Here is a 14555-nt window from a genome sequence, read left to right as displayed (position 1 = left end):
GAGCTGGGAAGAGGAGGGGGCGGGGGTGCTGCCTGCCCCTTGGTCGTGGAGGCCCCACCGACACCTTCGGCACTGCTGGAGGTCAGGGAAAGCAGGGGCGTTTAGTTTGGGGGACCCCTTCCCCAACGGGCCCCGCCCCTATGACCCATCGTGACAGCTGGCAGGAGGCCCCTCAATCCCACCACAGCCACTCCCGGCTTGGGCTTGGGGGGCTCACCCAGCCGAGGCCAGGGAAGAGGCAGAAGAGGCTGCGGAGAGTTTGCCGTCGGGCACCACGGGGAGCTGCACGGGCTCCGGGATCCTGGGCGCGCGCCTGGGGGGGAGGAGGGAGGAGGGTGTGGTCAGGTGCGGGGAGGAGGAAGTTGGGCAGGGAGGGGAGGGGATCATGTGAGGCCGGTTTGGGTCTCGGCGGGCGTGCCCTCACCCCAGAGTCGCAGAGGTGGGTGTGGCCGGCGCCTTGATGCTCTTTCGAGACAGGGTCCCGGTCCTCGACAGCTGCGTGCTCAGGTCCTGCGGGGAGACGGGGCTGGGCTGAAGCTGAGTCCCCCCGCCCCCTCCAGCTCCCTCATCCCACCGGGGAGAGAGGAGAAGGGGGGAGAGGGGCGGACAGGGACTGGGAGGAAGAGCGAGGCCCTGCAAGTTCCCACTTCCACTTCCCAGCCCCCTCTCGGCCCACCCCACCCCGTCTTGCTCACAGCCTGGGCGCCAAGTCTGCCGCGGCCCCACGGAAACCTCAGCACAGACAGTCTGAAGGCCACTTCCTCTGCACGGCCTCCGCGGCTGCGGGGCCCCCTCACCCCCTCCCACAGCGTCTCAGCGCCCAGCCTGGTGGCTCCTAACTCCGACCCCAGCCTCGGCGTTGGGCTGAGGAAGGCGTGGGAAAGCAGGGACCGTCACGCTTAGGAGAGTCCCACTGGCGGGCCTGTGGCCCTGGCTCTGGGGTTCAGGCGGAGAGGAGCAGAACACACACGATAGAGTGGGGTGTACCCATGACAAGGTGCGAGCCCGCGCAAGAGAGCCCCTCTGTGATGATAGGGTTTCCCCAGGGGAGGGTCCACAGGGAGTGACATCCTCTTCTCTACTTCACTGGGGTCAAGACACAGGAACTTAGCCGAATCCTAAAGCGTTTAAGCTGGACAGGTGGGGAGGCCTGGTGCCTGCAGGGGAGATTTAGTTCCCCCCCTTTGAAGGAAAGGTATGTTAAGGATATGGGAGGAGGAGGAGGGGCCGTTTAGATACAGAGGGACTTTCATCTAACCCGGAACGTTGGAGTGTGGGGCCAGGAATTGATCGAATGGGGTGGGGGGGTGTCCTTGCCCCCCTCTCAGTAGATGGACAGAGAAGAAAATGCCAGAGTCCTGCTCCCCTGCCTTCACCATGTCCCCTTTGAGTGGCTGCATCCCTGCCCCTTCTCGCCCCACAGTAGCTCTGGGGTGACTTCTCAGTGCTGTGACCTCAAACCTCCAGACAGAGGAAGTTGCCGTTCTCATGTGACCAGGGAGCCATTCTCATGCACACCCCGACAACCGCCCTTCCTCCTCTTGCCCTTCACACACGCCAGCACCACGGCTCAAATGTCAGTCTCAGCAGACCATCTGAGTTCAGGGCGAAGGCCGGTCATGGGGGGTTTTTAAGGAGGGGTTGGCTTCAGGAAGTGGGGACAGGAACATGGATGTGGAAGAGAAAGTGAGGCAGAAGGAGGGGGGGAGGTGGTGGAGAGAGAGGAGGGGCCCTGTCTCTACCTTGATCCCATGGCCAATGTCATCCAGGCAACCGAAGTTGAGGGGTTTCCTGAAGTAGGGCGTCAGGGGAGGTAGGCTCTCGGGGGCGATGACTTTCTGGCTGGGGTGCAGCCGCTGGACGGTGGCTAAGGTGCCGATCTCCCTCCGGGCCACCTTCTCCATATGCATGTTCACCATCTGTGTGAGGGGGGGGGGGGGGGGGGGGGGCTCTACAGCACCCTTCCCCTTAAGGGAGGAAGAAGCTAGAGACTTTGGGGTGGGGGTAAGGAAGTGGTGAGATCCAGAGAAAGCGTGAGCTTTGTCCCCAAGGCCACACAGCATTTGGGAAGAGTTGCCCTGGGAGGATGGAGCCACTTTGGAGCAACTTCCTGGTGGAAGAGAATGGGGGTTATTATTAGCTGAGCAGGAACCAGAGGAAAAGAGAAAACCGCATCCCTGGGGATGTCGGGGAGAGAGCGGGCTGGCTTGGGAGCAAAGAGGGAGTTGTGGCAGGGTCAGCTCTCCCTTTTGAGAGACAAATAAGTGAATTAATTTCTCTTGGGATGTTTTGTGGAGAAACCTACAGCACTGAGAGGGTAGGAACTCCCTTCTGCCGGGATGAGAGGAAGGCACCCCCACACTGAACACGGGGCTGCTGCACAGCCCAGGCTGATGTGTGATTGGATCTGTGCATGTGGATTATGGGGCAATTAACTCCTCAGCCAAGGATCCAGGAAGGAAGGAGGGGGGGTGGGATAGGTGGGCAGGGGACACTAGGGCGGTGGCAGTGCTTCCAGAGCTGAAGATGACCTTGCCAAGCAAGCACTCTGGGTCTAGGATATTTATTAAGCACTGGAGGGGGAGGGTCCCTCAGCCTGGCCTGCGCCCTCGCAGTCCGGGACCCCTCACTCCTTACCGCCTGCCTGCTCTCTGCTCCTTACCGCTTGGCTCGCTGCTCCTTAGCGCTGCCATGGAGGCAGGAGAGGCTCCTGCCACCGCCGCTGTGCTCACCAGCCGTGGGCCCAGCTTCTGGCTGAGTGGCACTCCCCCTGTGGGAGCGCACTGACCACCAGGGGGCAGCTCCTGTGTTGAGCATCTGCCTCCTGGTGGTCAGTGCACATCATAGCAACCGGTCGTTCTGGTCGTTCGGCCATAACGGTCGCTTAGGCTTTTATTATATAGATTGCCCGTGTTTAGATGGAAACAGGGTCCATTTTGCCTCTTTCCTGGACTACGCAGCCACCGTGATTGGTAGAACCTGCTTCCTACTACTACGCAGGGTAGAAGTCAGAGAAGGAAAGAGCTTTGCCTTCAGGGAGTACCTCGTCTGATGGGGCAGCAAGGCCCAGCACTGACACAGCCACAAAGATAAGGAGGTTCAATTGGGAATTGCCAAGCTTCTGTGACAAAGTCAGACATTTGGATGTGGAAAAAGGCAGCAAAGAAATATTACTAGAGAAAATGCCCTAGTGGGGCTGAAGACGAGGGAGATGATGCAAGAAGCCGCCCCACATTCCTTACCTGGCCCAGTGTGCTTACACGGGCTTCCACCTGTCGCAGAGCGACTGCCTGCAGGTCCAACATGCGCAGGGTGTTCCCGGCCAGGTTGCCCACCTGGTAGGCCACACTGGCCAGTGCCTGGGTGGTAAAGGCCATGGTCTCCTCCAGTGCCTTCCGCTTGTCTGTGGCCTGAAATACACACAGTCCTGGTTGGAGGCCAGCACCTTCCACTGATTCTTTGCTGGACAGGTGGGATGGGAGAGGGTATAGGGAAGGGGGGGCTTGGATTGGGAAAAGCAACAGCCCTTAAGTGTTTTACCAGAAAGTGTTTTCCATAAGAATGATGTGACAGTAGGTGGACTAGGGACATCAGAAAAGCAAGTCTGTAGCCCCAGGGAATGGAGGCCAGGGAAGAGAAAGATGCCCCTTCTCAAATAGTCAAGCTGAGGATTAACCCTACCACCTTTCTGAGGACCTCTTGGAAGGTGGGGGTAAAGGGTAAATAATAGAAATGAGAGGGAAAGGCAATACTGATTGAAGGAGATCTCAAACTTAAAACCCAGTTGGCCTTCTGGAAAGTTCAGGCCCTCATCCAAGACCTTCTAACCAAGATCCTGTGGGAGTGAGGCTGAGAAGTCTGTGCCTTTATTTATTTATTTTTAACTTTTTATTTTATTTTATTTTAATTAAATCTTTATTGTTCAGATTATTACAGTTGTTCCTCTTTTTCCCCCCCATAGCTCTCTTCCACCCAGTTCTCACCCCACCCTCTGCCCTTACCCCTCCCACTGTCCTCATCCATAGATGTACAATTTTTGTCTAGTCTCTTCCTGCACCCCCACACTCCTTTCCCCCCAAGAATTGTCAGTCCACTCCCTTTCTATGCCCCTGGTTCTATTATATTCACCAGTTTACTCTGTTCATCAGATTTTTTATTCACTTGATTTTTAGATTCACTTGTTGATAGATATGTATTTGCTGTTCATAATTTTTATCTTTACCTTTTTCTTCTTCCTCTTCTTAAAGAATACCTTTCAGCATTTTATATAATACTGGTTTGGTGGTGATGAACTCCTTTAGCTTTTTCTTATCTGTGAAGCTCTTTATCTGACCTTCAATTCTGAATGATAGCTTTGCTGGATAAAGTAATCTTGGTTGTAGGTTCTTGCTATTCATCACTTTGAATATTTCTTGCCACTCCCTTCTGGCCTGCATAGTTTCTGTTGAGAAATCAGCTGACAGTCTTATGGGTACTCCCTTGTAGGTAACTGACTGTTTTTCTCTTGATGCCTTTAAGATTCTCTCTTTGTCTTTTGCCCTTGGCATTTTAATTATGATGTGTCTTGGTGTGGTCTTCTTTGGATTCCTTTTGTTTGGGGTTCTCTGTGCATTCTGGACTTGTAAGTCTATTTCTTTCACCAGGTAGGGGAAGTTTTCTGTCATTATTTCTTCAAATAGGTTTTCAATATCTTGCTCTCTCTCTTCTTCTGGCACCCCTATAATTCGGATATTGGTGCGCTTAAAGTTGTCCCAGAGGCTCCTTACACTATCTTCATATTTTTGGATTCTTTTTTGTTTTTGCTTTTCTGGTTGGGTATTTTTTGCTTCTTCGTATTTCAAATCTTTGACAGGAGTCTGTGCCTTTAAAAGCTCCCCAGGGACTCTTGTGCTCTTTGTTTAGCTCCAGTCTGCAGGTGGGTATTTGGGGAATAATGACTTGGTCCATTTTATAGATAAGAAAATTGAGGCCCAAAGATAGTTACCTCATTCATTTCTTTCTTTCAATAGCTTCCAGTACATGGAGGATGAAATCCAAACTACTAACTAACTACGACCTTTATAGGATCCCCACAAGGCTGGGTCCTGTTTTCTCTTCACCCTCATCCCCTACCACTCCCTCTCTCGCTTACTCCCCTCCAGCCACATTGGCCATGGGTTTCTGTTCCTGATCAAGCTATGATTGTTTCTACCTCAGGTCTTTGCACTTGTACTTATTTCTAGAAAACTTCTTATTGTTAAGTCTCAGCTCCTCAGAGACACCTCCCTCACCACCCTATGATTTTCCCCAGCCCATTTCTGTATCAACGAACATATTTACCCTGTTCTCTTTTCTTTAAAGCAATTAGCACTATCAGCAATTATTTATCTACTAGAGGCCTGGTGCACAAAATTCATGCACGGGGTGGGGGGTTCCTCAGCCCGGCCTGCACCCTCTCCAATCCAGGACCCCTTGGGGGATGTCAGACATCCCTCTCGCAATCTGGGACTGGCTCCTAACTCCCCAGGGACTCTTGTGCTCTTTGTTTAGCTCCAGTCTGCAGGTGGGTATTTGGGGAATAATGACTTGGTCCATTTTATAGATAAGAAAATTGAGGCCCAAAGATAGTTACCTCATTCATTTCTTTCTTTCAATAGCTTCCAGTACATGGAGGATGAAATCCAAACTACTAACTAACTACGACCTTTATAGGATCCCCACAAGGCTGGGTCCTGTTTTCTCTTCACCCTCATCCCCTACCACTCCCTCTCTCGCTTACTCCCCTCCAGCCACATTGGCCATGGGTTTCTGTTCCTGATCAAGCTATGATTGTTTCTACCTCAGGTCTTTGCACTTGTACTTATTTCTAGAAAACTTCTTATTGTTAAGTCTCAGCTCCTCAGAGACACCTCCCTCACCACCCTATGATTTTCCCCAGCCCATTTCTGTATCAACGAACATATTTACCCTGTTCTCTTTTCTTTAAAGCAATTAGCACTATCAGCAATTATTTATCTACTAGAGGCCTGGTGCACAAAATTCATGCACGGGGTGGGGGGTTCCTCAGCCCGGCCTGCACCCTCTCCAATCCAGGACCCCTTGGGGGATGTCAGACATCCCTCTCGCAATCTGGGACCCCTGGCTCCTAACCTCTCACCTGCCTGCCTGCCTGATCGCCCCTAACTGCCCTCCCCTGCCAACCTGATCGCCCCTAACCGCCTCTGCCTTGGCCCGCCACCATGGCTTTGTCCGGAAGGAAGGCAGGATGACCAGAAGATGTTCAGTTGACCCGGTCTAATTAGCATATTACCCTTTTATTAGTATAGATTTACTTTATATCTACTACACACACACACACACACACACACACACACACACACACACACACAAATGTAAGCACAGTGAGGGCAAGGAGCTTTTCTGTTTTATTCTCTATCCCATCTTGGTATAGTGTCCCCAACACAGATGATAATAAATATGCACTTGTGAATTAATTAATGGATTTCATGTAAACCTAAATACTTGCTGGGCATCTTCCCACTGTATTCCAGGCACTGTGCCAGGGGCTGAGCAGGGTCTCACTGACAGTCAGTGGTGAAGGGGTGGGCAGGGAGTGGCTTAAGACAGAAGAGGGATTTTTTTCAGTCCCAAATCCCACGGTGGTGATTGGGACAAAACTTCTCTGGTCATTTGGTTCCCCAGGCAGCTTCCTCATCTCTGGTTGGATCATGGAGTTGCTGCATTCTAGCCTGTACCGTTGTGAGGATGGGGAGGTAAGTCCAGGGCAGACAAGGCTGCACCATGGGGTCTCAGCACTGAGGTGCTCCTCAAGGCCCGTCAGTGGAGAACACACCTGGAACCTATCAGAGCAGGGTGCTCAGAGAGATCTGGGCGCCTCCAATGTAGCTTGAGTTAGGCCGGAGCCAAAGGGCAGACCCAGAATCTTCTGAGCTGCCCCTCCTGTGTTACTCCTCTCAGGAGTCCCTTCCTGCCTTTCTGTTCCAACACCAGTTAGGAGATGCTCATTTGCAAGCCATGTACATTCATTAGCATATGCAACCAAGTGCCTTGACAAAGCAAAGCAATCAGGATTTTTTTTGTGTGTTTGTTTTTTTAAAATCCTTAACCAAAGATAAGTTTTTATTTAGGGGGAGAGGGAGAGAGAGAGAGAGAGAGAGAGAGAGAGAGAGAGAGAGAGAGAGATCTGCAACCAGGTATGTGCCTGACCAGGGATCAAACCTGCTACCTTTCGGTGTATAGGATGACGCTTCAACCAACTGAGCCACACTGGCCAGGCTAACCCAGGAAGTTAAAACCAGAAAGAACAACAGGTCTTGTTCTAGTTCAAGACCTCCCTTTAATAGGTGAGGAAATGAAGGCCCAGAGGGATCAGGGACCATTCCTTTGGTCTCCACCCAAATTTGTTAGCTCAACTCTCCTGTACTGCTCCCTCCCTGGACTGGCGTGTAGAATTTATCACTAAATTTCTTCTATCATCCTAAATAGGAAAAATGTCTGCTTGGTCCCAATTCTGGCCGGCTAGAGCCTGGGTGCCTACTAACCCCTGGGTCTTTGACCAAAGTCAGGTCTGGAGGTCAAGGGTTTGGGACCTATCTTCATGACTGACTGCTTATTTATGATGCAAATTACCCCATCTGTAAACTCCCTGGACCCTGACAGAGAACTCTGCAGTTGACCTCCTTCCCCAAGGGTTTCCTGACACCTGCTTGTGGTAGAGGGAGGGGGCTGGGAGAGGACAGAAGGCCTAGGAACCAGGCCTTGTTAAAAAGCAGTTCTAAGAAGTCATCCATACCTTTCTCAGGCATTTGCTCTCCCGACAAAAATCCTCAGAGAGATCAGAAAAGGGAATTGGTTCTGTGGTCTCACGGTTAGTGTTCTGCCAGAAGCAGGAGTCCAGGAATGCCGACCTGGGCCAGAGCTTCCTCTCCCCGGAGTCTGCTCCACCTCACTAGACTTGACGTTTGTTATCTACCTGTACCTCTCATCCTTCTGATGAATAAGATGATGATGATGATAATGATGGTGATAATAATAGTAACAGCTGCCATGTATCCTGGCCTGTTTAAGGGGCAGGCACTGGGCTAAATGCTCCAATACATTATCACATTGTACTGAATTAAGGGGAAAGTTGCCACAGGTCCTATAGTTGGTAGTTGGCAGAGTTGGACATTGGACTCAGGCCTTTGTGCCCTCAAATCCTGTGTGCACACTGTGTGCAAATGAGAGCCCACGGAAAGTGCTTTGCGATGTGCAGAACTGATTGAAGGAATGGGAAGGAATACTTCCATCTGGTCATCAGGAGGCGCGCGCCTGCAGCGCTAGGAGAACAGAGCTGGTTTACAGGCCAATCAACACCTACGCAGTCAGAAATGACATCTGGAGTCGGAGTTATGGGTTTCAATCCAGGTTCTGCCACTATCTTGAAACCCTTGGGAAAGTGAGTTAACCTTTCTGGACCTCGGCCTCTGGTTGTGAAGTGGGAGTGGTTCTCCCCTCACAGGACCGGGGTGAGGACTAAAGGAAGCAGCCCACTTGCCCAAAGTAAGGGGGCCGAGGGTTTTAACTATTATTATCATTGACTCTCTCTCTCTCTCTTTTTCATGTTTTATTGGTTTTTAGAAAGAGGAAGGGAAAGGACAGGGAGATGGAAACATTGATGAGAAACATCATCAGTCGGCTGCCTCTTGCACATCCATCCCTCGCTGGGGATTGAGCCTGGAACCCAGGCATGTGCCCTGACCGGAAATCCAACCAGTGACCTCTTGGCTCATGGGTGGATGCTCAACCATTTAGCCACACTGGCCAGGCTCATTGACTCTCTTTCCCATAAGCACTTGCTCCTTTTATTATGATTATTTTTCAATGCTCTTATTAATCTGGGAATCCCTGTGCCTCCTCTCACAGTTTGATCAGAACAGGTTAGAAAAATGAAGTTTTGCTGATGGGATAAGAGGATTAGTCTGTAGCCCTTAAGGGAGCAGAGGAAACCGAGGACAGAGAGTGCAGATAAACCGTCTTAAAGTCATACAGCATGTCAGGGAGGCGGGAAGGTGGGGAGCTCGGCTTCAGAATCAGGAGGCCTGGGCTGACACCCGGCTCTACTGTTTCCAGGTGGCATGACCTTCAACGGGTCCCCTTGCCTCCCTGCACTGCTGTCTCACAAGGTGGTCACCAGGATTCATGAAATAACAGAGGTGCTCAGTCATTAAGTCTTTCTCCTTCCTCTCCTTCCTCTTCTCTCTTTTTTAAAAAATATATTTTATTGAATTTTTTACAGAGAGGAAGGGAGAGGTATAGAGAGTCAGAAACATCAATCAGCTGCTTCCTGCACACCCCCCACTGGGGATATGCCCACAACCAAGGTACATGCCCTTGACTGGAATCGAACCTGGGACCCTTTGGTCCACAGGCCAACGCTCTATCCACTGAGCCAAACTGGTCAGGGCCAGACCCCTCTCTTGAACCCGGCCTCATCTCCCTGCTCCCCCGCTCTCCCTGGTCCATCTCAAGTCTTGGGTAGTCCTTTGGAAGTCTCACCTAGAGCCAGCCTGACAAGGACAGATGGCGCCAACGTGTGTGTGAGGACAAGCCTTTGGGCCTGTGGGTCTGAGTGAGAGGCTGGGAGGCTGAGAATGGTGGGGTAGTGCGCCCGGACATCTGAGGCTTGGGGAGAGAAAAGGGGCACAGTGGGGGCTTGGGTAGCACAGGGTCACGGTTAAAGTTTGGGGGACTGGGTTGAAGCTGAGGCCTGGAGGGGGAGGATTTCTCAGCCAAAGCCCAGGACAAGTACCTGTCAGGATGGTCCCCATGGCCTTGCCCGGGGGATGGCCTTGCCCAGGGCCCCTCGAGGGACTGGGGTGTCGGGCCGGTGCCCGCCCTACCTGTGCGTAGTTGTCTTCGCAGTAATCGGCGACTCGCAACAGGGCGCTGTGGTTGCCCCGCAGAGCCTCCCGGCCCGTGGGGATCTCGAACTCCTGCAGCTGCTGCAGCTCTGCCATCGCCCCAGCTCTGCCGGCTCCGTGGGAGCGACTGGTTTTGTGCCTCAACCTTCCCTTGATTGGTCGCTCTGCCTGCCCTCTCTCTCACCGCTTTTGGTTTCCTCTTCGTGAGAGACCGAAACCTGCCTGCAAAGGGCAGGCATGCTCATTCCGGGACAAGAGGAAGTCAGTGCCTGCTCCCGGGGCCTGCGCCGTTCTGTCCCCTGCCCAGAGGAAGGGGACAGCCAATGGTCCCTTTGGGGGCCCAGCCTCCCAACCTCTCCCCTCAGAGGAAGTCAAGGTCGGGGCGTCTGCGATTGCTCCCTGGGCCTGGAGAGGAAACTGTTGGGGAGGGGGGTTGATTGTGGAGGAAGGGGGGTGGCCTGCTGGGGGGCGGGCGTGGAGACAGATTTTCCACTCATGGATAGGGAGGAAAGGGCAGAGGGTGGGGGCTTCCTTGGGAAGCCCAGGGATGAGTCACCAGGGGACAGCAGAGTGGAGGGTGGAGAGGATATGGAGACCAGTCGTGCCGGGGGCCTGTAGGGTGGCGGAGCAGCAACAACGAAAGACAGACAATGCAACAGTAAGAAGGATCAGACGGGACAGCAGGAAGATACAGCCAGACTCCCCTAGGAAGTGTTTACAAGCCTCTGCAGGGCTCCATGGGATGCCGATGTGGTGCGCGTGCTCTGTGCTCGATGGAGGCAGAATGAGGCAGGATGAGGTGAAATGGACCAAGTGTAGTGTGAGGGACTCAGGCTAGACAACAGGAAGGACTTGGCTGTGAGAAGCACCAGGTTCAAGATCCTGATGAACGGCTCGGGTTTAGGAAGCAGCGGTGGCTAGAGCACTGAGCCGGCCTTGGGAGGTAGGTGCTCTATTTCCTGCATTAACAGGGAGGTGGCTAGATGGCCTCCAGGGTCCTGTCCTGGTCTGAAATTCTTAGAAATCCTGGAGCAGGGAAAGTTAGGATGGATCCCGGGCCTCCTCCTGGCCCCTCTGAGCACCCAGCCTGTCACCCTAGAGGCAGGAGAAAAAGAGGATCGCTCACCGACCATGTTGGTCCCCTAACATCTGCTCCTCCATTGCCTTGCCATTGGACAGGCATCAGCCTGAGGAGGAGCTCAGTGTCTGTCACCTTGGGTGGTCCTAGGAGGAGACCAAGAGAAAGATCAGGATACGTGCCCTGTGCCCGATGCTGGGGGACCGCTGAGGGAGACCCACACCCAGGCTCAGGGAGGCATGGAGGCCTGGAAATGGGTGTGAGAGGTGGCCATGGCCACCAGCGCTAGTTGACACAGCATCCTAAGTGAACACGTTATTGAATGAGTGAATGACGAGTGAGCTGGGAGAAGCTTATAAAGTGAAATTGTGGGGCTCCAATCAGGGACACAAAGGCTTCTTGGGTGAGGGAAGTTAGGAGCTGCTCTAGGACTTGCCTCATTGGGAAAAATCGCCTTAGTGCAGTCTCAGAGGTAGGGGAGGGGAGGGCTTGGGAGAGGCGGCAGGGGGAGGGTGTTGTAGTGTACCCCGCGAATCACACAAGGACACCTCAAGAAGTCGAATTAAGGAGCCACATTTATTTCAAAGCCGGGACTATGAGGGGGCAAATGCTCTCCAAATCTCGTAGCACCTGAGTGAGGGCAGTAGCCATCTTATAAAGGCAAAGACCACATCCTGCTAGACATGGGAATGTGGAATTATCTTGTGAAAGCAGTTTTACAGAAGCAGAATTGAGCAAAGTTAGTAATCTTTAAAGGTTATGTATAGTTTCAGTCCCTGGAGCCACTGAGTCACCAGAAAGTATTCCCGGAGCCGCCGAGTTAAGGAAAGCAATTTTGTGGATCTGGTCCTCAGACACAGGAGAATAGCCTTTGGGATGTGGGCTGGCAACATAGTGGGGTGATTTATGTGAATTTCCAGGTCTCAATCTGGAAACTGAGGCAACTACCCTATTGTTTAAGCAAGCAGGTGTGTACAGAAGCCAGAACAGCAGGGTTAAAATTCAAACAGCAGTTCTTACCCGAGATGAATGTTACTGTGCTTTATTGCTTCATGGGGAGCATGTAGGGCTGGAGGGTGAGGACTGGGGAAAAAGGCTCTACGCCAGGGGGGCCACTAAAGGGGTGGAGCTTATGCAGGGGGCAGGGAGTCCGCTCTGGTGGCACTGAGAGCTTGGCGGCTCAGGCCGATGGATGGGCTTAGAACCTTGAGCCTATGATCAGCTTAGGCATCAGAGATTCGGGCTTCCAGACCATCTGCTTTGTGCAAAGACGTTCCGCTGAAGAGAAGCTGGGAGGCTCGAACTCCATCCTGTCTGGGTTGGGCACAAGCGACTTGAAGTGCACGCTCTTTCTTGGCAGGTGAGAGGGGCTGAGGTTGTAGTGGGCTGGGATCTAGTCTTGGAATTGTTGAAGTCAGGCACCTGACAGGCCTTTCTGATAACTGTGTAATGCTGATGGTGATGATAATAGTAATAATAATCAATGTATTGTGTTCGTTATGTGTCAGGCAATATATTAAAATATTTTAAAGGCATTATTTGTTAGTACTCACAACACTCGTATAAGGTAGGTACTATTACTATACCCATTGTGCAGAAGGGGAGACTAAGACCCAGGGAGGTTGAGCGACTTGCCTAAGGCCTCGCAGCTTGGAAGCAGCAGAGCTGGGATCAGAGCTGGAGTCTAACAGGCTCCAGAGCTCTTCTCCTAACCACTAGGGTTCCCTCTCCCCTGACAGGACCTGGAGTTTCTTAAAAGTTCTACCTGTGTAGTATGTGCAACAATACTTTGCTCTCCAAACCTCCCTCACAGGAAGAGACTCTTTTTTAAAAAAATTTTACTTCAGAGAGGAAGAGAAAGGGAGAGAGAGACAGAAATATCCATGATGAGAGAGAATCACTGATTGGCTGCCCTCGGCACACCCCACACTGGAGATCGAGCCTGCAACCCAGGTATGTGCCCTTGACTGGAATCAAACCTGGGACCCGTCAGTCCGCAGGCCGCTGCTCTGTCCACTGAGCCGAACCAGCCGGGGCGGAAAGAAACTCTTTTTCTCTCCCTCCCCCAGGCTCTGACTCCTGGTTCCTCCACAGACAGGTCCTTACCTGAGGACAGAGTGTGCCTCCCCCACCAGATTGGGATCATCCTTTCACCCTGAGCCTAGACCAGTGATGGCGAACCTATGACATGCGTGTCAGAGGTGACACGCGAACTCATTTTTTTTGGTTGATTTTTCTTTGTTAAATGGCATTTAAATATATAAAATAAATATCAAAAATATTAAGTCTTTGTTTTACTATGGTTGCAAATATCAAAAAAATTTCTATATGTGACACGGCACCAGAGTTAAGTTAGGGTTTTCAAAATGCTGACACGCCGAGCTCAAAAGGTTCGCCATCACTGACATAGACTCTTGCTAGAGGTGGGGTGGGGAGGATGCAGTGAAGAAATGATGAGCAATGAGGGGCCTGAACTGGGGGACATGGCAGGGAAGAGGGTAGAAGTTGAGGTGCAGACAGTACAGAGGAGGGAGCTGGGGGAGCCCGGGGGATTTGCAATTCTGGCTGCAAAATCCTTTCCAGGACCAGGTCTCTCCGGGGCGGGATGGCCCAGGAGCTCGGCGAGAAGGAGCTATTGAGGATGGAGGTGGAGCAGCTGAAGAAGGAGGTGAAGAACCCAAGAGCTCCGGTCAGTCTCCTCTTCCCCGCCCTGCTCCCTCTTCTCCATCCCTCCTAGTTCCCATGGAGCTGGAACTCGAAGGAGGAAGTGACGGACAGTGGGGTGGTAGGACCTCTCTAGGGCAGTAGAAGGAGCAGGAGGTGCCTCTGGGATGGGGTAAGGAGGCTGGGGTTGGACCCCATGGAGATGCACAGGACAGACCCTCAGCGCCTGCCCAGCCCTGGCTCTGGGCCAGCATCCCTTGCAGGTAAGTCAGGCTTTGTGGTTCTGGACAAGGACCTGCCACCCCTCTCACACCTGCCTGTCCCTCTCATCGTTCTTCTCTCTGGCCTCTGTCTCCACCCCGTCGAGAGCCGATTTGGGGGGGACTGACCGAGTCATGGATCCTGAGCAATAAACAAGGTTGGGACCTTGCTTTGCTTTCTCCCAGATTTCCAAGACAGGAAAGGAAATCAAGGATTATGTGGAGGCCCAAGCAGGAAACGACCCTCTTCTCCAAGGCATCTCTGAGGACAAAAACCCCTTCAAGGAGAAAGGCACTTGTATGATAAACTGATGGTCCCAGGGCCCCTCGCCCTGACCTCCTGTCCCTCCTCAGCCCCACTCCTCCCCCAGAACCTGTCCTGGGATGCCCAGAGGGTCAGTGAATTTCCACCTTCTCTCAGTCACAGAAGAGGAAAGAGACAGACCTGCTTCGGGTGGTCCTGGCGCTTTGCTCTCTGTGGGTGGCTTTGGTCAGGGACAACGTTCTGCAGGCGCCATCTTCTGGAAAATGCTGCTCTTGGGGGCAGTTCCTTCAAGGGAACTGTTGTTGGGGAGGACGAGAGGTTCTACCCTGAGCTACTGGGGCTGGAACAGAAGGAAATGTGGAGGGGGTATCAGAGAGCTGGAGCAA

The 14555-nt window shown here is 52.6% G+C and overlaps 2 protein-coding genes across 3 annotated transcripts in view; one reads left to right on the top strand and one right to left on the bottom strand.

Annotated features, from left to right (window-relative positions):
* Nucleotides 1–11043, bottom strand: part of ABI3 (ABI family, member 3) — a 12559-nt gene extending 1516 nt beyond the window's left edge. The window contains exons 1-7 of one of the 2 annotated variants that reach the window (XM_014541154.1): nucleotides 11029–11043; nucleotides 9882–10124; nucleotides 3243–3410; nucleotides 1743–1919; nucleotides 425–510; nucleotides 218–313; nucleotides 1–75 (exon numbers count right to left, since the gene is read on the bottom strand). The exon at nucleotides 1–75 is cut by the window's left edge and continues 2 nt beyond it. In XM_014541154.1, coding sequence (XP_014396640.1) covers nucleotides 1–75; nucleotides 218–313; nucleotides 425–510; nucleotides 1743–1919; nucleotides 3243–3410; nucleotides 9882–9998 — 719 coding nt within the window. In that variant the 5' untranslated portion in view covers nucleotides 9999–10124; nucleotides 11029–11043. Of the gene's footprint in view, nucleotides 76–217; nucleotides 314–424; nucleotides 511–1742; nucleotides 1920–3242; nucleotides 3411–9881; nucleotides 10288–11028 lie in introns of those variants that run through there. The other variant, XM_014541156.1, reaches the window with a different exon arrangement.
* A 519-nt stretch (nucleotides 11044–11562) lies between these two features.
* Nucleotides 11563–14355, top strand: GNGT2 (guanine nucleotide binding protein (G protein), gamma transducing activity polypeptide 2). Its single transcript, XM_005868144.2, has 3 exons — nucleotides 11563–12340; nucleotides 13564–13669; nucleotides 14091–14355. The coding sequence occupies exons 1-3, from the start codon at nucleotides 12195–12197 to the stop codon at nucleotides 14214–14216; spliced, it is 378 nt and encodes a 125-aa protein (XP_005868206.1). The 5' UTR covers nucleotides 11563–12194; the 3' UTR covers nucleotides 14217–14355.
* Nucleotides 14356–14555: the final 200 nt, after the last annotated feature.

This window comes from Myotis brandtii, unplaced genomic scaffold (assembly GCF_000412655.1).
Source record: "Myotis brandtii unplaced genomic scaffold, ASM41265v1 scaffold265, whole genome shotgun sequence".
NCBI classification, from domain to species: Eukaryota; Metazoa; Chordata; class Mammalia; order Chiroptera; family Vespertilionidae; genus Myotis; species Myotis brandtii.
Note: the sequence above shows the minus strand (reverse complement) of the source record. Positions and strands in the feature narration are given on the sequence as shown.

Excerpts from the sequence above, each read along its gene's own strand:
- GNGT2 (XM_005868144.2), top strand. The coding sequence starts at position 12,195 with ATGATCAGCTTAGGCATCAGAGATTCGGGCTTCCAGACCATCTGCTTT. Across the intron at positions 12,341-13,563 it reads TGCACGCTCTTTCTTGGCAG|GACCAGGTCTCTCCGGGGCG; the intron begins GTGAGAGGGGCT and ends AATCCTTTCCAG. Across the intron at positions 13,670-14,090 it reads TGAAGAACCCAAGAGCTCCG|ATTTCCAAGACAGGAAAGGA; the intron begins GTCAGTCTCCTC and ends GCTTTCTCCCAG.